Here is a 20,198-nt window from a genome sequence, read left to right as displayed (position 1 = left end):
TAAAATTACCAACACAGTTTTCATTATATTGAATTTTTTCTCCCTCTGGAGAGTCTGATAATGTAGGTTTCCTGGCCTGTAGTTTATTATCCCTGTACATGTGCTTACATTAATTAGACATTAAATGTCCAATTGAAAGATTCAGAGTAAATAAAAAAATGACTAACTCCAGTGAGACTGAAGAGTTAGAAGGCTTATTCATCAACTTTATATTCTCAAACTCTATGGCAGTCATACTTATGGCAACATGGGATCTTATCGCTGTCCCATTTAATTCTGGAGAGAATCTTTCAGTGAATATATACTTAAAGCCCTTGGCAAAGGAGACTATATTTTTTTCCATCTTCTGGAATCTAACTAGTATTTTTCCAATGCCTTTCTTTCCTCATTTCTCTTTAATTTTTTATTAAACTTTTTCAATCTTGTTTTTATTTCGCCTTAATTTTCAAATATGTCCCTCCCCTCTACATTTATCAATTGAGTCATTCCTTGTAGCAAATGAAAAAAGACAAAAAGGGGAAAAAAGTAGATCAGAAAATTTAACCCATAAATCAACAAAATATGACAAGATATGTGGTATTCCAAACATATAGTCTCCTACCTCTGAAAGAAGAGATGGGGATATGCATTCTTTCATCTCCTTTCTGGAGAAAAACTTGTTCATCATAGTTAAAGTACATTCAGAATTTATCATTGTTGTTTTTTATTCTTTTTATGTCTTTTATATCTTTTTCTGGTTCTGCTTAGTTGGGTATCATTTTATATGTCTTTCTACAATTCTCTGAATTTTTCATATTTATAATTTTTTATGGCATAAAAATATTCAATTATTTTCATGTGTCAGTTTCTTCAATCATTCCCAAATCAGTGGCAATCTACTTTGTTTTCAGTTCATTACTAAGAAAAAAATTGATGTTATGATGCGACCTTTCAGTCTGTCTTTGACTAACCTGTCATGTAAACCTAATATAGGGATCCCTGGATCAAAGCAGATCAGCATTTTAGGCATTTTCCTAACATAATTCCCAACTGCTTTCCAAACTGGTTGGACTAGTTGAGTTCTCCACCAATAATATATTAGTGTTTATATTTCCACAGTCTGCCCCACAATACTATTTTTGTCTTTTTTCAATTTTACCTGTTTATTGGAAATGAGGTGAAAGCTCATATTAATTTTGACTTTTATTTTATTTATATAGAATGTATGCTATTATTAGTGATTGAGAGCAACATTTTATAGTATTGTTAATAGTTTATGATTCTTTAAAAACTGTTTCTTCTCCTTTGACAACTTATCTATTACAAAATGGCTCTTGATCTAATATATTTATTTAAATAAACTGCATCTCTTGGAAATAGATTTTAATGTTTCACATAAACATCCTGTTCCAGTTGACATGCTCTATTCTTATTTACCATGTTTATATAAAGTCTTTTCACTTTCATAATTTAGTTTACATTTTGTGATTATCTCTATTTCTTGTTTGGATACTTCTCCTAGAAATAGCTGTGACACAAACCTTATTGCATTCTCTTCTAATTTTGTTTATTCAGTTACTTTTCAAAGTCAGAAGGCTTTTGAGCAGGTGAGTGACAGACAGATCAGTGCCTTATTAAGATTATTCTTACAGCTATGTGGGGGAGGGACTGAAGAAGGGAGATTCCGGAAACAGGGAGCACAGTTAAGAGACTATGGCACTAGCTGAGACAAAAAATTAGACTGGTGGCCTTGAGAGAAAAGGAGAGACTAAAGAGATGATGTAGAGACAGAATGAAAAAGGCTGGGTAATTAATTTTATATGAATGAGTAAGAGAAAAGGAAAAGTCTAATCTTACCCTGAGGTTAAGAGCTTTTGTGACCATGAAGAAAACTTTTACTACGAATTATCTCAACTGATCCTTCTAACTCTACATGGTAGGTGAGTCTGCTATTACTATCCCTCTTTTATACATGGGGAAACTGAGATGTCAGAGTGAATCACACAAGGAAAGTCACACTGATAGTTTGAACCCAGATGTCAAAGCCTCCCATACACAGATTTTCGAACATTTCGCCTGGTCATCTGATTGCCATCTACCTGAGACTGTATCTTCTAAGTCACTGAACCTAAAGAGACAATGCCATAGGGGACTCTGTTTATACAGATTTGGAACTCCTGTGCTCAAGTTGAAATGAACTGATTTTGTGTCAGTACACACATTCATATAGCTCACTATGCCTAGATGGTGCCAGTCTATGCTTCACATCCCATTCAGCTATCTACGTCAGCCATCTTTCTACTCAATAACCTGTTCCCTAACACATAATTCTCCCTCAATCATTTATGCTATTTCTTTCCCCCCCCAGGAACTGCAATGAAATCAATGCCAGAATTTATTTTGGAAAGTGTTTTATCAACTTGTTCCTTAGGGTTCTGTTCATGATCCCCTGTGACTCCCAAGATCAAAACACCCTTCCCTCATTACTGCACTCTTCTCTGTGTTGCTTTCCCTGATTAAAATGAAATTTCTAGAGGATAAGAATAGTCTTAATTTTGTATTTGTATACTCAGTGCCTGGCAGATAGTAGGTACTTAGTAAAATGATTTTTGTTCATTCATTAATTTAGTCACCTACTCATTTGCTCTAGGAGCCCTCCTCTTTTGGAGTGGGTGGGAGGAAGAGAAATTATAATCAATCCATATCTCTTTATGAATACAATAACCTGGAGTGGAGCCAAGATGGTGGAGTGAGAACAAGTACTCACCTAAGCTCTTAGACAAACTCCTTCAGATACCTCTAAAAAGAGACTCTGAACAAAATTTAGAACACCAGAATCCAACAGGAGACAGAGTGTGGCAGATTTCCAGCCCAGGACTGCCTGGAAGGTCTAAGGGAAGGCTCTGTTGCATAGGGCTGGAGGAGCACACAGCACACAGGCTGTACCTGCACAGACCCTGCCATAGCAAAGCTTAGCAGGAAGCCCTGGGAGGTCTGAAGCGGTAGCAGCACTTCAAATTCTCATGCATATCAGTCTCGGTGGGGAGTCCAGAGGAACTGAGTCAGAGAGAAGCACAGAACCCCAGATGACAGCAGCAGACGCTCCTGAGACTATCAGCTCACAGATTAAATGTCTGTAAGTCATCTACTTGAACTTCCAGGAGCCAAGATGGTGGAGTGATCTGTAAATGCTATTACTCTCCCCTTTTTGACCTTGAAAGACCCAGAGAATATTTACTCAGGAAAAATCCTGAAACAGTGGGATCAGCCAAAGGGGTAAACAGTCTTTTAACCTGTGAGGCTAGGAAAATCGCAGAAGGGGGTCCCTCTTGCTGTGGCTGAAGGGGACCAGTGCAGGACCAGAGCTGTCCCAGACAGCCCCACCTCAGCAAAACCAGGAAGAGATCCAGAGCCCCAGAGGAGTGGAGCCCATAAGGGCCAACACCAGGACCCCAGTTGTGCCTTAGTACAGCCATGGGAATTGGGAAGACCCTAGAGCAAAAACTGAGTCTGCCTGTGCTCTAGCTCAGAGAGGAGACCTCTTGGGGCCAGACTACCCCTCCCCCATACCCCACACAGTGAGCTCCAGGGTAACTCCTGGGAAACCCAGAAGGACTTCACCTAGCCTTTACTTTGACACTTGCTTTGGCACATCAGCCAGCTCAGTGCCAGGTAAGGTGCAGTATTTTATCTTCTGGCTGAAAGAACCAGAGGTCACAATACACAAAGCCTCAAGTTCAAAGCACAAGAACTGTGGGACAGAGTCCACTGTGCCCCAGAAGTAGACATACACTTTAAAAGCTAGGAAAAAGATAATCGTCATGAGCAGAAAGCAAACTAGAAAAGACCATAGAATCTTACGAGGTGACAAGCACCAAAATACAAATACTGAAGAGGTCAGCATTTAGACTGTACATGTGAAACTTCAGAAGGGATTATGAACTGGTCTCAAGCCCAAAGAGCATTCTTGGAAGAGCTCAAGAAGGATTTTAAAAGCTAAATTAGAGAAGTAGAAGAAAAACTGACCAATGATTTCAAGTTATCAACAAAGAATTCAATGAAGAGAACAGCTCCTTAAAAAGGAAAATTGTACAAATGGAAAAGGAAGCATAAAACATAATTGGTAAAATTGGACAAATGGAAAAGGAAGTGCAAAACCTAAATGGAAAAAATAACTCCTTAAAATGAATACAATAACCTTAAGAAAAGAAACCTTTGTTTGTTGTAATGAACTCAATTTCCCCAGTATAGACATTAATGAAGCTTAATCAAACATGCCTATTAATATTTAAGAACAAAAAATGTATTTATGTCAATACATCAAGAATCCCTAACTTTGTTCACCAATTAGTTGACATCAAGTGTTTATCAAGCAAATTTTTACATATTGGTAGATGGGCTTTGAGAATTGCAGTGATTGAAAAAGTTCATTACTCTGTTGGCAACTGGATGAGGAACCTCACAGATGAACACAGCTGGGCTGGTTTCCTTAGATGACAGATATAAAATACAGTCAGTGAGTTAGTTACTGGGCTCATGTTTAAAACTTCTCAACCTTGTATAGCTCATCCTCCACTGATATCCTCAAGAGGACACCAAAACTTCGGAAATGTCCTCTACATTTGGGGTCAGTCACCTGAGATGTGTTTATGGGAAGACATAAACAAGAATTACAGAGGACTGGGAAGGCACAGGTGGGTTAAAGGAGAAAATAATCACATTTAATGAAGATTAAGATTCCACTGGAAGATATTGACTATTACATAGTCTTTATAGCAATAAATTTCATCTATTTTAGGACCTACTCCAGCTCAGAACTTTCATTAGCTTGAAATCCTTCCCACACTCATTACAGTGAATCATCGAGATTATATCTACTAACCTTTTCAAAGAAAGGCTCACTTTGTGCTTCAAAATGTCAACAAGCATGCTTTGAATATCTACTTACATATTCAAGTACTGTAGATAAAAAAGACAGAAATGAAAATGGTCCTTGCCAATATAGACCTTACATTCTCTTGAAGGAGTCAACATATACATGAATAAGGATAAACAAAAATAAGTACAAGGTAATTTGGGGGGATTGGGGGAGGAAGATACTTCCATGGCCTGAAGGAGTGATTAGGAAGGACTTCATGTACCAAGTGAACCTTGAGATGAGTTTGGAAGGAAACATGTGATTCTAAAAGGCAGAGAAGAGGAGGCACTGCATTCCAGTAACTGAGGATAGCCAATATCAATGTAAAGAGGTGAGAAGTGGAGCACTGGGGCCCTAAACCAGTGAGATAGTTATCTTAAAGCACTAGAAGAGTATGCTCTTTCTATGGGCAATCTTTGTGTCTACTCCTATGGGCAAACCTTGCTTCTGGTAGAATTGGAGACTCCTAATCATAGCTTCATAGAATCTATGAAGGAAAGGGCCTCAGAAATCATCTTGTCCGACTAGGCCCTGACCTAGACTCTCCTTGTCAGTCCTACTTACAAGTAGTCATCCAAACTGTGTGTGAATACTGGTGGTGGTGGTGGTGGTGGTGGAGAATATGAGAATCTCCAGAGGCAGTTCATTTCTTTTTGACGTGTTGTTAATTGTTAGAAAGGAGCAGCTAGGTGGCACAGTAGACAGAGTACTGGTCTTAGAGTCAGGAAGACATGAGTTCAAATCCAGCCTCAGACACTTCACAGCTGTGTGACCCTGGGCAAGTCAGCTAATCCTGTTCGCCTCAGTTTCCTCATCTATGAAATGAGCTGGAGAAGGAAATAGCAAACCTCTCCTGTAGCTTTGCCAAGAAAATCCTGAATGGGGTCATGAAGGGTCAGACATGACTGAAATCACTGAACAGCAATAACAACTACAATTGCTAGGAAGTTTTGCCTTACATCAAGCCTGTCTTCCTTTCTGTAACTTGCACTCATTAGTGCTAGTTCTTGTAACTGGAACCAAGAGAACTATGTGTTCATTTTTGTTCTCTCTCATCCAACTAACCCATGAGTTTTATGGGTTCCATTAAATACAAACACTTGAATGAATGTCCCTGAATCCTTACAGATCTTAGAACCAGCTTCCATGACAATTGATCCTAAGCAAAACTGGGGGTCCTGCCAGGGGCAGAGTCATAGCCTCCTGAGTTTGACATGAGAAATTAAGACAAGGCTTGGGAGTGTGCTAGACAATATTACTTCTGCTCTCACATTTATCTGGCTTCAGCAAATACATAGGTGCACCCCCAGGCAAGGGATAAACAAATCACAAGCAGTCCCTTGGTAGCTCCTGGGAGTAGCTTTTGTGTGGATACTATTGATTTTTCATTAAAAAGAGATGAAGTATAAACTACAAGTAAAATATTCATCTCCCCTTTACCTCCACCCCAACTAATTCCTGGGGGTATCTTCTATATGTCAGGAACTGACTTTTGGAAGAGGTTTGAATTCTTTCATAAATTACAGCACAGGGTAGCTGCAGTGTTTTTATTTCATCCAACATTGATAAGCAGGAAAATCCCTCCTAGGTAATGATGCATAATGAACACTGAGTCACCATGCAAGGATCATGCTACTGGAATGCAAATCCCTTGCCCTAGGGGGCTTCCTGAGCAAAATGCTTCCAAAACAGACCTAGAAGGAGCACAAGGCTGCTACTGTTGGGTTTCAGTTACGTCTGACTCTTCAAGATCCCATGTTGAATTTTCTTGGCAAAGATACTAGAGTTGTTTGCCATTACCTTCTCCAGTTCATTTTACAGATGAGGAAACTGAGGCAAACAGAGTTGAGTGACTTGCCCAGGGATAAAGTTACATGATTGATAAGATGGAACCTGATCTTAGAAGTTTTTCATCACAGCATTATGTGCTCACATATTGTATCCCACAGAGGTGCTCAAGACCTCTCTGATCTTTGTGATTTTTCTTACGCATAGATCTGCCCTTGTCCTCACTTTGCCAATTCTCCCCACAAACACTCAACAAATGTCAGTGGCTTCCCATTAACTCGACAGCAAAATATAAACTCTTTTAAGAATTGGTGGTTTCTATATTATTGTTAAACTATAAATTGCGCTCCTGGATCTGCTCATTTTGGTCTTTATCTGTTAATACAAGTCTTCCTAGGTTTTTCTGAAGCTGATCCTTTTATGTTTGGTTTAAAATAAGAGTATTATATTACAACCATATCCCACAATTTGTTCAGGCAATTGCCAGCAGAAAAGGAACTGCAACAAGTATTTCTTCACATAAAGATAATATCTTACTTTAATATGGACTCGAGGGAGGTAGAGTGATATATTTTGGTCAAAGTGAATAAGCAGTTTAGCAACTTTTGGGGCAAAGGTCCAAATTGCTTTTCAGAATGGATGGAGCAATTCATAGCTCCACCAAAAGCATTATCAATGTGTGTGTTCTACTGTAGCCCTTCCAACATCTGTCATATTTCCATTTTAATCAATTTTTAAAATCTGGTTGTTGTGAGGTAGAACCTCAGAGTTGATTGAAATTGACATTTCTCTAATTATCAGTAATTTAGAGGAATTATTTTCCCATATGGCTACTGATAGTTTGGATATCTTCTCTTGAGAACTGCTTGTTCAATGTCTTTGACCATTTATCAATCACAAAAATGGCTCATATTCTTATAAATTTTACTTAGTTCTTATGTATCTTAAAAATAAAGTAAAATATGCTACAAAGATTTTATTCCAAATTAATTTTTTATCTTATATGCTTAGTTGCTTTGATTTTATTTGCACAAAAATTTTTGAATATTGTTTAAACAAAATTGTCCCTTTTTCCCCAGTGATTTTTCTGTACCTCTAAGCCCTATTCATAGACATGAAGGGTAATTTCTTCCTTGATTCTCTAATTTATGATGTGACTAATTAATTCAATGAACAACCATGATTACAGAGGACTGGAGATGAAGAATGCCACACACCCTCTGACAGAGAGGTGATGGACTAATTATACAGAATGTGGAAATTTGCTTGGCTTGATTGCGTGTATTGGTTATAAGGGCTTTCTTAGTCTTTATCTCCTCCCCACCCCAGTCCTCCACATTGGCAGGAGAGGATAGGAAAGAGAAAATACTAGTAAATTGAAAATTTAAAAAATTAAACTTATGCATTCCTCTATTTAACCACTTTACAACCTAGCCCCAACTTGTCTTTCCAGCTCTAGTCATGATGAACATTAATTACTCCCTTGTTCATACTCAGAGATTCAGCTAAACTGTCTTTCTCCCTGTTGCAATACACAAAACCCTATCTTCTATTTTTTTCTTTATTCTAGCTACCCCTCATGTATGGAGTGTACATCTTCTCCTCCTCCTAAAGCAGTCCCTCTTCTTGTTTCAAGAGCTGACTCAAACACCACTTTCTATGTGAAATGTTTTCTGATGCACCCAAATCACAGAGTATCTCTTCTCAATCTTTGTTGTTGTTTATTTGTTTTCAGTTGTGTCCTGTTCTTTGGACCCCATTTGGGGATGTCTGGCAGAGATACTGGAGTAGTTTGTCATTTCTTACTCCAGCTCATTTTACAGACAAGGAAACTGAGGCAAACAGGGTTAGGTGACTTGTCCAGGGTCAAATAGCTAATAAGTGTTTGAGGCTAGATTTAAAATCAGGGAAGATGAGTCTTCCTAACTCCAGGTTCAAATTCTATCTGGTGTACCACCTAGCTGCCCTTCTCTCAACAACCCTGTATTTATTTGTACTTATTCTTTGTTATTATTATATTTGTCTTATTAGATAGTTATATAAATCTTAGCTATTGAGTCTATTACAGTATAAACTCCTTACAAGTTGGGATGCTTTCATTTATTGTATTTGTACATCTACACCCAGCACAATGCCTACCATGTGGTGGGTACTTCATAAATGCTTGTTGATTGACTTATGCATAGCCAGGGTTACCCTGGCATTTCCTTACTGAGTCATACTCTCACTCTTCACACTGTCCTAAAACCAGTTTCTAAACACATACTGACCTACAATCATTCCCCAGGCTACATGCTGTTTCTCTCAAATGTGTTCTCAGAATTCTAGGCTGTCTGTACCTGCTGGGGAAATAGCTACCTCTCATTTGCACCTCTCTTGAAACATGATATGTTGGGCCAAAATATCTGATTCAGATTCAAACAAATGTAGTTCCAGCAGTTCAGCAAGGCATGGTTGGATTAGGTGGGTCTATGTGAGTAAGTGAAGGCCAAGGTTCTTCAACTGAATAGCTTCTTGTGCAAATCAAAAATCATTAAACCACTCTGGACTTCAGTTTGTTTCATTGGTATAAGATCCCTTTCACCGCTAAGTTTATGATCATCCTTTGTCAAGGTCAGGGAGTCTGCAACTAGAAGCTGTGATAATGATTGGTTTCCTTGGGGATTTATGCTTGGCCTACAAGGCTATCAATTCCCTAGCAATGAAGTAAAATAGAGAAGAATGATGGTAGGGTTTGGGTTCTGACTCTTGGCTCATCCCGGCTTTGCTCTAACTTGTGTAGCAGAGCTATGTGTTAGACTTGGAGTCAGGAAATTCTAGGCTTATATCTAATTTTGGATACTTACTAGCTGTGTGACCTCAAACAAGCCACTTATCTATTCTAATTATCAGTTTCCTAAACTGTAAAATATGCTAGTAATAAGAATACTTAGAAGTTATTATATAATATGTAAGTGTCTTGCCAACTTTAATGTCCCATTCAAACACTAGCTATATTACTACCATCACCTTAACTGAGCTTCAGTTTCCCCATTCACATAATGAACAGGCTAGATTCCAAGATCACTATTGTCTTTTGTAGATCTACCATTAGCTAATTTTATGAAAAACAGCTATTTGGTGTGATATGTGAGAGAGGCAGCCAGGTGGCACAGCAGTTACAGTTTTGGCCCACAAGACAGGAAGACCCAGATTCAAATTCTGCCTCAACATACTAGCTGTGTGACCTTGGGCAAGTAACCTAACCAGTCCCTGACTCAGTTTCCTCATCTGTAAAATGGAAATAATTAAAGCTTTTGCCTCCTAGGGTTGTTGTAAGGATAATATTTGCAAGAGAGATGTATAAGTGCTAATTACTATAACTGTCATTAGTATTATAAATAATGCCAAGAACTCACGGAGTACAGTAGAGAAAGTGAGCCAAGGCCTGAGCATGGGATTCACTGAGGAGCTGAGAATTTTCTACCAAATTACCAACAGGAAAAGACATAATAAGAAAGATGCTCTGAGGATGTAGTTAAATAGCCACATCCCACCTGGATTGCCTGTAGCTCTGAAGTCTCTCCCAACATTGGCACATGCAAGATATTTTATACTTTTCATGTAATCTATATAATTTTGTTGAGTCTCTAATGAAATCTTCAATGAGTGACTCCTTGACATTCTGGCTCAGATTTCTTGGCCAGGCTCTTGGCATGGCACTTAGCTCAAAGAGAGGAACGATAAATGCTTTTTGACAGTAATGTCTTCCTCCTATGAAAGTTCATGCAGAGCCTTTCAATTTGGCTCCAGGCTCTGTGTGCGTGTGTGTGTGTGTGTGTGTGTGTGTGTGTGTGTGTGTGTGTTGCTTTACTTTCTGATCAAATACTGTTCTGGTGCTTGCAGTGTCTTTGATGTTCGAAAATCAGAAAAGTTTAATTATATGTGTCATTAAAATGGCGTGCTGTAATAATGGCTGTGTAACTGAATTCATTAATGGGATTCTTAACATATCAGACAAGACAAATTACTATTGTGTTGTTCATGAAAGCTTCTCATTAAAGGAGCAGTGTAAAGTGATTAATATTTTGTTGCCAATCAAGACATCTCATAAAAATGATAAGAAAGGAGGTGGATAAGTAAAGCCACCATCTTCATTTTTCTATCTTGGTTTTTGTCATAAATCTCATCCCTACCTCCCACCACCCAGTTTTCAGCTTCAAATGCGAATGTAGAGGATCTTCTTTGATCTCCAGTTTTGTCCTTTCTTAGATGAATGTGCTTATCTGAAGCCAAGATAGAACCGACAATAAAGCAGAGATATTGACAAGTCTCTGTGGCAGAGGGGAAAAGTCCTAGATTTTGAATGAGACATGGGATCAAGTCTAGAATCTGCTACTTACTAGGTATGTGACTATTGGCAAGACATTTGAAGTCTCTGGGACTAAGATAGTTCATCGACAAATTGAGAAGGCTGGTCTAGACTACTTTTAAGGTCAATCCAAGCTTTAAGTCTATGATCTTGTTCTCCTTGGTACTACATGAGTGGTAACCATAGTCTTCTGAGTTTATTTCAGTTGGATAACACAGGTCAATCCCAAGCTTCTCTTCCCCGATTTCCTACCTAATTCCTAGCACAGGGTCCTCAGTACTTTGAATACTTTTTGTCAGTGGTATTGGACTATTCCTTAGACGGAGTCAAGCTTGCCCTATCTGTTCCTTCGTAAAGTGAGAGGCATTTTCTTATACTCCAACTCACTCACAACCCTACTTAAGAACTTTGACTGACTCTGTTCAAAGTACAAACTCTTCAGTAAAGCATTTTAAGGGCCTTCTTCAATTTCAGCTGGCTCTACGTCTCTCATTCTGTCTGATTCTACCAACACAAAACATCTATTCCAATCAAGTCTCTGTCATTGCTAACCCTAAAATGGAGTTGGGATTCTGCATTCTTCTTATCACTCCTCTCAATGATGCTCCTCTTCTTGACCTATCTAAATCCAACCCAATCATGAGGACCAAATTGAGGTCACAGTTTCTCCATGAACCCCTTGAGGATGAGCTTAGCTCACCTCTCAGAACTTTTATAGCACTTACTATCTGTCCAAACCATGAAGTTGGAGACTAAGTCTATGTTTTGGCTGACAGAGAACTTTAGGATGAGTAAATACTCTTGATCAATGCAGGTAGAGAGGTTCTTAGAAACTTAAGATCTAGAGTGTTGAATTGCCCATGGCTTTTTCACCATTGCATGACCAAGTTTGAACTTGAAATAGATATTCTTGAATTCAAGGCCAGCTAGTCTCTAACCATTATGCACCACTGCTTGTGCCATCCTTTGCCATCCTGTGCCATCTACCAATAATAATTAACAGCAACAACAAAAACAACAAATGGTCTCAGGGTGTCCTTGTAATTTCCCCAACATTGCTATGTAAACTGAGTGCTGGCACCATATATTATTCCACTGGCTTCCCAATGGTAGCTGTCCATCTAATCCAAGCCAATGTGGGCCAATGAAGTTTAACCGGCACTTAACACATACTGACTGAATCATGAGCTGGTTGGTTGTCTTACATGATCCCTTTGTAATGAATTCACATCAGCAGGGCTGCCCTGTACTCTGCTTATACAGATTCCATACACATGGAATGATGGCCTATGATGATTCTGGACTTCTGTTCCCACCTTCTCTTATTGCTCTCCACTTGTGATTTCAATTATTGATTTGTTCCTTCACTTTGCTCATAATTTATTTTTCCCTCTCAGTTGAAGGAGACATTTAGATCTCAACTCAGAAAACCCCTGGTGTCCACACTTTCATGTGTCCAGTTCAAGCTTTTCCTCCACAGAAGCCTTACATGGAATAGCAAGTGAAACTATGTGCTACAATGAGTAACATCTTCAAAGATACCTTCAGAGTAAGGACGTGCAGTACTGCGTACATTTGTGGTCAATGCTGGTTATGAATAATGAAAATTCATTATAGTTACTGAGTGAATCTTTCATATCTCTTGTTTTGAATATTACTTCCACAGACAAGATAGGAAGAAGATATCAGAGACTGTATAAAATATAGGTATCCTATTGAGAAATTACTACCTGGTTCTGAGGTATTCCTAGAAAGAGAATCTTCCTTCGAAATATGGTCAAATATAGAGGGAGCACAACTCCACTATTCTAGACTTCCAATCTTGGGCTCAAATAGTGCTGGTTTTAGAGTCAGACTTTGTTTCTTAGATCCATTATTCATATTTGAAACTGGGCAAGTCACTTGACTTCACTGAACCTCAGTTTCCTTATCAGAAAAACAGGCAGAGAGACACTCTCACTGTGTATCTCACAAAGCCATATTGAGGAAAGCTGTGTAAAATTTAAAGCTCTATATAAGTTAGAGCTCTTTTTCTGTTCTTGTTGCAGTGATAATCGTAACAATAATTATAGTTCTACATGACTTGAGAAGCAATAGCAGTAGGGGGACCTCCTGATTGAAACAGCATTCATGCAAGAATAATTCTAGTGTTGAACATGAGTTAAACTCACAGAATTCATGCATATCTGTGTATTCCTGGGAACTCCTGGTGAGGAAACAAAGGAGTACTTGAATTCAGTACTTTCTGACTCTAGGACTAATGGCTTTATCCACTACTCCATACTGACTCTCAGTCTTCATTTAAGAAATCAAAACAACAACAACAAAATGAGCATAAACCATTAACTGTCACTCCTTTTAAAAGCAATGGATTTGGGGCAGCTAGATTGTGCAGTGGATAGAGCACACCGGCCCTGGATTCAAGAGGTCCTGAATTCAAAGGCAGTCTCATATTCCCTCTGTTGGTTTCAGTTTCTTCATCTGTTAAGGGACAGTGTTAGGCTAGTTGACTTTTAAGGTCTTTTCCATTAAAATCCATGGTCCTGTGATACAACATTCATCACTGAACCAGAGTTCTGATGATTGGGACTTCAAAGAGTATCTAAGAGCATGTATGCAGGACTCCCTGCCACAACATGCCCAGTAAGTGGATACCCTGATGGACCTACGATTCACTGGTGGATGGAGATCTCAGGAAGAACCTCCTTGATTGGAACCGGTCAGAATCTTTTCTGCAAATTCTAGTCTTGGAGAGCAATCCAGAGCACTGCATTGAGATGATTTGTCCAGTAACACAGAGGCATTAATTATCAAAGGTGGGGACTTCAGTGTGTGTCTTGGTGGGGTGGTACACCAATGCCAACTTTCTACCCATTATACCATTCTGTCTCATATAAATTTTCTCTCTAAAGCATGACAGCTTGCTGGTATTGAACATGATCTTTCAGATGTGGTATCAACTATATAGATCATTGTTTCCTTTGTTTGGGTCATTTGTTCTGTCATTTTCAGTCATGTCTGACTCTTCATTACTCCATTTGGGGTTTTCTTGGCAAATATACTGAAGTTATTTGTCATTTCCTTCTCCAGCTCATTTGACAGCTGAGGAAACTGAGGCAAACAGGGTTAAATGACTTACTAGTAACTGTTTGAGGCCAGATTGGAACTCAAGGAAGATGAATCTTTCTTACTCCATGCCTGACACTATACACTGTGTCACTTACCTGCCAGTTTAGGTCATTAGACAACTATTAATTCAGTCTACTGCTGAATTAGAGAGGGAGCATGACATATTGGATGTAGAGGTGGTCTGGGAGTCCTTGAAATCAGATCCTGAATCTAACACATATTGCTTTTGTGACCCTGAGCAAGACATTTAACCTATCAATATACCAGGCAGCTCTCCAAGACAATAAATAGCAGAAAAGGTGCTGCTTTGCTTTGGTAGAGTAAATTTCTTCACTAGGAATTTCTTATTACAGTAAAGCACAAGGCTGGTAAAAAAAAAAATTACATCAATTCTTTTTAGGCTACACAATGTTACTCTCTTGCTCAGAAACCAATGATTCCTTCTGCTCTTTTACCACACCCAATTCAAATGTCTTAGTAGTTCATCATTCAGGGCTCTCTGCAATCTAGCATCCAAGTCCAGCCTCTAGTCCCATTTATCCTGAACACATGAAGTCTCTGCTTCTGTCTGGAAAGTATATAATTAGCCAATGCCAACTCTATCCAATATATTTGCCAGGAGGCACAGAACACTGAAAAAAGATTTCAGAGGCAGAAAATTTTATTAATTTTTTAAAAAAAGAAACTGAAGACTTACATTGATATCTTCCAAATCCAAGAAGTTTAGGGTGATTCCATTGCGCTCCCATATGATGGGTGGCCTGAGGGCCCCTTGGATGCCACAAGTTAATACTGTGCTAAGCCCGACAGTTACTGTAGTAACAATGATCCTCTGCTCCTCAGGAAGACTCAGATGAACTACTTCTGCAGGACAAACAGAAAAGGAAGTCATGGTCAAGGTCGGGGTCAACTCTTTTATAAGCAGTGAATTTGGATTTAAGAACTGAGTTGCCATTGTGGTTATCTGGAGTATAACTGAAGTAAGCGGTGATGCTAAGAATGCAGAATACGTGGGAATGAAGTTAAGGAAACTGTTTAGACATCTGTTCCTTTTAACCCTAGGGGACAGGTAAGCATATAAACTTCAAATCTATGCTCATCTTTATGCCTCAGGCACAGACTCTAAACAAGTTTGTTTCATTCATTCATTTGCTCATTACTGATTGAAATAATAATTTTCAACATTTATTAAGTGATTCTTGTGAACAGAGCACTGTGTTAAAGGACCAGGGCTATAAACAGGTCAGGTAAGATTTAGATGCAGGCATTATCCAAGTTATAGTCTAATCTTGGTGTATAAGGAGAAATCTCACTCTGCTACAGAAAGCTGATAGAGCTCTAATCCATTCACCAATCCATAAACAATTAAGAGATCCTCCTGCCTAAATCCTGGGTTATGAAATCTCTTGCATTATCAAAAACAATGAGAAAGTTTGCCTCACTTTTGGAATTGTCTAGAAATACATACTTTTTGAAGTTTTCTGGGATTTCAAAGTGTAAAAATGATAGAAGTTTACAGAAATATGGCTTGTGGATCAGCAAGGGGGTTAACTTTGGGGGTTGGAGATTATTAGTCAGCTTTGGAGAGCTGGGGGAACTACAGTCCATACGGACACATAAGGCACAGTTCTCTGCCATCCAAGGGGGAGTACTCTACTATTGTCTGTGATTCAATTAACCTCAGTGATGGGAAAATCTGTCTGAATAAATTAGAGCACATTTTGTTTTTGCCTCTCTAATATATTTATATATTATTGTTTTATGGTTATTTGTATTTCTATCTTATTTCTATAATAGATAATAAGCTCCATGAGGAAAAGAACTCTGTCTTACCTAAAATTTATTTCTCTGCTGGTACCTAACACAGTATTCCGGTCACAGTGTACACTGAAGTGACAAATAAGAAATTAAATGGAGGTTGTTGGATCATGATCCAGGATGTGGCACAATCAGATAGCCAACTGAATCATTTTGTAGATAAAATGGATGAATGGAAAAAAATTAGCTTCTATGCTAACTTTGAAAATTCTTCCTTTCCTTCCTTAAGAAAATACTGCTGGAAGTGAATCAACAAGGGTTCCACATTTCCTGAGAGAGTATTTCTATGTTTCTGGGTCTCCCCAAAGAGTCACTGATTCACTTAGTGGGATTTCTCCCAGGAGATGATTCATTCAATCATTTTTCATTCAGTGAATACTAATTAAACATCTATTATACATCAATTGAGATGAAACATATGTGTGCGTATTTTTAATATATACTATTTTATTTTGCCTCAATTACATGTTAACACAAATTTAAAATATTTTAAAAAGTTTTGAGTTCTAAATTCTATCCTTCCCTTCCTCTCCCTCCTCCCTGAAAAGGTAAACAATCAGATATAGGTTATATTTGTGCATTCTTGTAAATGTAGTTAAATTTAATACATAAAAAGTTAAGAAAAAGATAACAATATAAAATACATCATATTATACAGTAAGTATCCAAAGACTTGTTAAAGCCTATAATTCTTGTATTAAAATTCCAGGAAAAGGAAAGATCTCTGTGATCTGGAATTGCCAAGGAAGGTCTCATGGAAGAAATGAGCTTTAAAGGAAGAGTCCACTTCCTCTTAACGTCTAGTCTAGGGAGGCAAAGAGGTGCCAGGCATCTTCCCCTTCCTGTGGGTGATGCTGTTAGCATAGGAATGAGGCTAGAAAATCACAAGTTAAATGGAAAGAGGGAACTGAGTCTGAATCTTAAATCTGCTCTTTTTTTCCTATGGGATTGGAAGTCAGTGGTTTCAAAGCGTATTGTTGAAGAGTTGACTCCTCTGTTAAATGTCACAGTTGGATAGATGATATCAGAGGTCACTTCAGCTTTCAATTTCTGTTCCTGTGATCCTAATTTGTAATATGCAGGGATTTGACGACTTCATAGTGCTCTTATTTCTCTAAAGCCTGTGATGGCATATGTTCATAGGACTCTGAATAGATCAGGTTAGATGAAGAACAGGCGGCGTAATGCATAGGAGTAGAAAAGATTAGAGAGTTAGGGTGAGGTCATACCAAGGTGCCTATGAATGAAAAGCTAATGAATTAGGACAATCATGTGAGTGGTAGGAGGACCTTTCAAGGACAATACTGGGAGTACCCTCTCTATGAACTTGTAAAACCAGCCTGATAGAAAGACATTAAATAAGGACTCTGACCTCAATGGGTTCCTCCTAGGAAGTGGGAGGACTGCTCTTTTCCATTTGTTTATAATCATTATTCACATTCAAAGTTTTGAATATATTTCCAATAATCTGTATGTAAGGAGTTTTATTTGGTGTAGGAAGATGCCAAATATAAAGGCATGAATACCGAAAGAATGATCAGAATTCTGTTCCTGCTAGCTATATAAATATTTGCCAAAAATAAACAATGGAATCCCTTAAAGTTTAATTAAATGAATATTTTATTGAATGCATTCTTATCAATATTCCCAAGGACCTTTTAAAATTCTAAAGGGATTTGTGTTAACAGAATTATCTCCTTCTTCTCCTTGTCCCTAAATATTTACCATTAAATAATCTTCAAGCTCTATACCTCAAAACAGTGGGAAGGTAGAGGCGTACTGAATGGCTAGGAAGATTACACTGAGAAGATGGGGAATGAAACCACTTTGAGATGCTTAATCTCTAGTGAGAACATGTAATTGGAAACTTCCTCTGGAGACTATAGTAGTCAGTACATTAAATCTCTTGACTGTCAGCCACAGGGGTCTTCCCAGCCCCTGTGATATAGGGCTAACATTAATGATGAGAAAGAGTAACTAGAAAACAAGAAGAGGAGGAAATATACAAGGTCAAATCTCGATGGCATTATCCAAGTTAAGATAAAAATGGTTGAACACAAGCAGGTCAAGGACATTCAAGGTTGCCACTGTTCTGAGTCGTCAACTGATATTTCCTGAGGTCTGTTAGGAGGAGCCTTTATTTGGAATTCATTCAACTGGAACCAAAACATTTGAGAGATGGGGACTGATATGGCTGGAGGTGGCCAGGACAGCTGATGACCCTGTTAGGGTTGGGATTGAAAGAGGCCCATAGGAGAGGGGTGATACAGAGGGGACATTGAGGGTAGCCACCTGGGACTAAGCAAGGAAGTAGGGGCTCTGTTACCTACCACAGGTGAGAGGAGGATAAGCCTGGATACTGCAGTCTACAAAACCAACACAGGGAAGAAATGCCCTGTCCTAGTTATGACTCTGGGTTTGGTGGTTTAACCAAATGGGGAGAGAAACAGATTTGGTGAGGCTGATTTTCTGAGTTTCCAGTTCAGTGATAAAACTTGGCTACAATACAAATAAGACCTGTCAGAAGTGGGTCATTCAGAAAGGAGGAGGCAGCTAAGATCAAGGCCAAGTTTCTTGTAGTTTTTTAGACAGTAAGGTTCTGGGATTGTTCTTCTTTAAAGGAAACTGGAATCAGTTATTACTCTATCCTCCCCCAATCCCTGGGGCAATTTGTGGTGGGAGACTGGGTGAGCCTAGATGACCTCAAAAGTCCCACTCAGGTAGGATCATCCGGGATCCTAATTTTTTATGAATATAAAATGTCATAGAAGAGTAAGATATTATTAATTATTTTGGTATTATTAGTAAGACTTCTCATATTGTACTGAACAGATGAAGGACATTCCTATTTCTTCTAACCTAATCTGATTTCAGCTTTATTCAAAGTGTATTAATAGCAGGCACTTAGTAAATGCTTGGTTGACTGAATAGCATTATGTTTTCTTCTCTCTCTTGAGGTTCTTAACATTTCTTGGCTTCAAAGAACTTAGATTTATCAGGAAATCTTGGATACCCCCTTTAATTTATTCAGATCAATTCAATTCTACAATTAAATACTACTGATCTACCTAGTGCCTGGGCCTGGCTTGGTCACTCTGTTCTCAGCCAGGTAAAGAAGCCTTAATTGTTGAGAGGAGATGAGGCTCTCTCACAAAGTAAACTATGAGAGAGGAACTGAATATGACCCATTATTAAATGATGAAAGTAGTGGTTTAGACAATACATTTAGAGAAAGGAGAATAAACAGGAACAGGATTGGCAAGACAAGGCTTTTGTTCCCCATCATTCCATGCAAACTTTACTCTTTCTCTTGTTAACTTCACTAACTTCTTCTCCCATTGCATTTATGACTTTAGCAAGTCATCTCATCTAATCTTTCTGGGCCTCAGAGCTCAGAGAGAGCTCCAGTTCCCTCAACTGGAAAATAAGGACTAAATTATCTGTATGATTCATTTCAGCTCCAAAATCTCTGATTCATATTTTTACCTTCAGCATTCTACCCTGTTGGTTACCCTCTTCTTAAAATACTATTTTTGTTTCCAAGACACACTATTCTCCAATCAGTCCTTCTCTGAATGTTCATATTTCACTTGCTAATATCAGCTTCTTCATCCGTAAACTTTTTGTTGTTCTTCCCTCTCTATGGTCTCTTCATAGCAGCATCAAATCATTATTGTTTTCTATTAATCCGTCTATGCATGAAGATTGTTTCTAAATCCCTCCAGATTCGACCTCTCTCCAAAGGGCCGATATTATTTAGCTCCCAGGTGTTACTACCAGCTTCCATCATGATCCTATTTAAAAGAGAAAGAATTTGGTGGTGAGAAATTTCACAGCAGCGCCAGTGTGGGCATGATCCCTGGTGAGCAGCAGTGCCACTTTCTGTGGTTCTCAGACAGTGGATGATCATCTGTCTTCCAAACTCTGTCTCTGAAGCTTAACTCTGTAGTGAAGAGTGGTAACCTATGAAGAGTTTTGTGAAATATTTTGGATTTGCACAGTCAGAAAACATCACAGGAGCCAGCACTTCAGCAAAGTCTTCCTGTTTCCTCAACTGCTGTGTTTCTTAAGTACTTATCACATGACATTGGAACAGTGAAGTCAACAACCATTGCAACGAACAAAACATGCTCAGCTGCACCAAAAAATTTATTCTTGGCATAGAATCAGTGAAAGGAATGAATAATACAAGATATTAATGAAACAAGGAATAAA

General features: G+C 38.5%; 1 protein-coding gene across 3 annotated transcripts in view; it reads right to left on the bottom strand.

Annotated features, from left to right (window-relative positions):
- The window catches only part of FSTL4 (follistatin like 4), a 785,658-nt gene that overhangs the window by 111,486 nt on the left and 653,974 nt on the right, over positions 1-20,198 (bottom strand). For all 3 annotated transcript variants that reach the window (XM_072629961.1, XM_072629963.1, XM_072629962.1), the window contains one exon: positions 14,863-15,029. In XM_072629961.1, the coding sequence (XP_072486062.1) occupies positions 14,863-15,029 (167 nt within the window). The remainder of the gene's footprint in view (positions 1-14,862; positions 15,030-20,198) is intronic.

Source organism: Notamacropus eugenii, chromosome 1 (genome assembly GCF_028372415.1).
Source record: "Notamacropus eugenii isolate mMacEug1 chromosome 1, mMacEug1.pri_v2, whole genome shotgun sequence".
NCBI classification, from domain to species: Eukaryota; Metazoa; Chordata; class Mammalia; order Diprotodontia; family Macropodidae; genus Notamacropus; species Notamacropus eugenii.
This window is presented reverse-complemented; position numbering and strand designations above follow the sequence as displayed.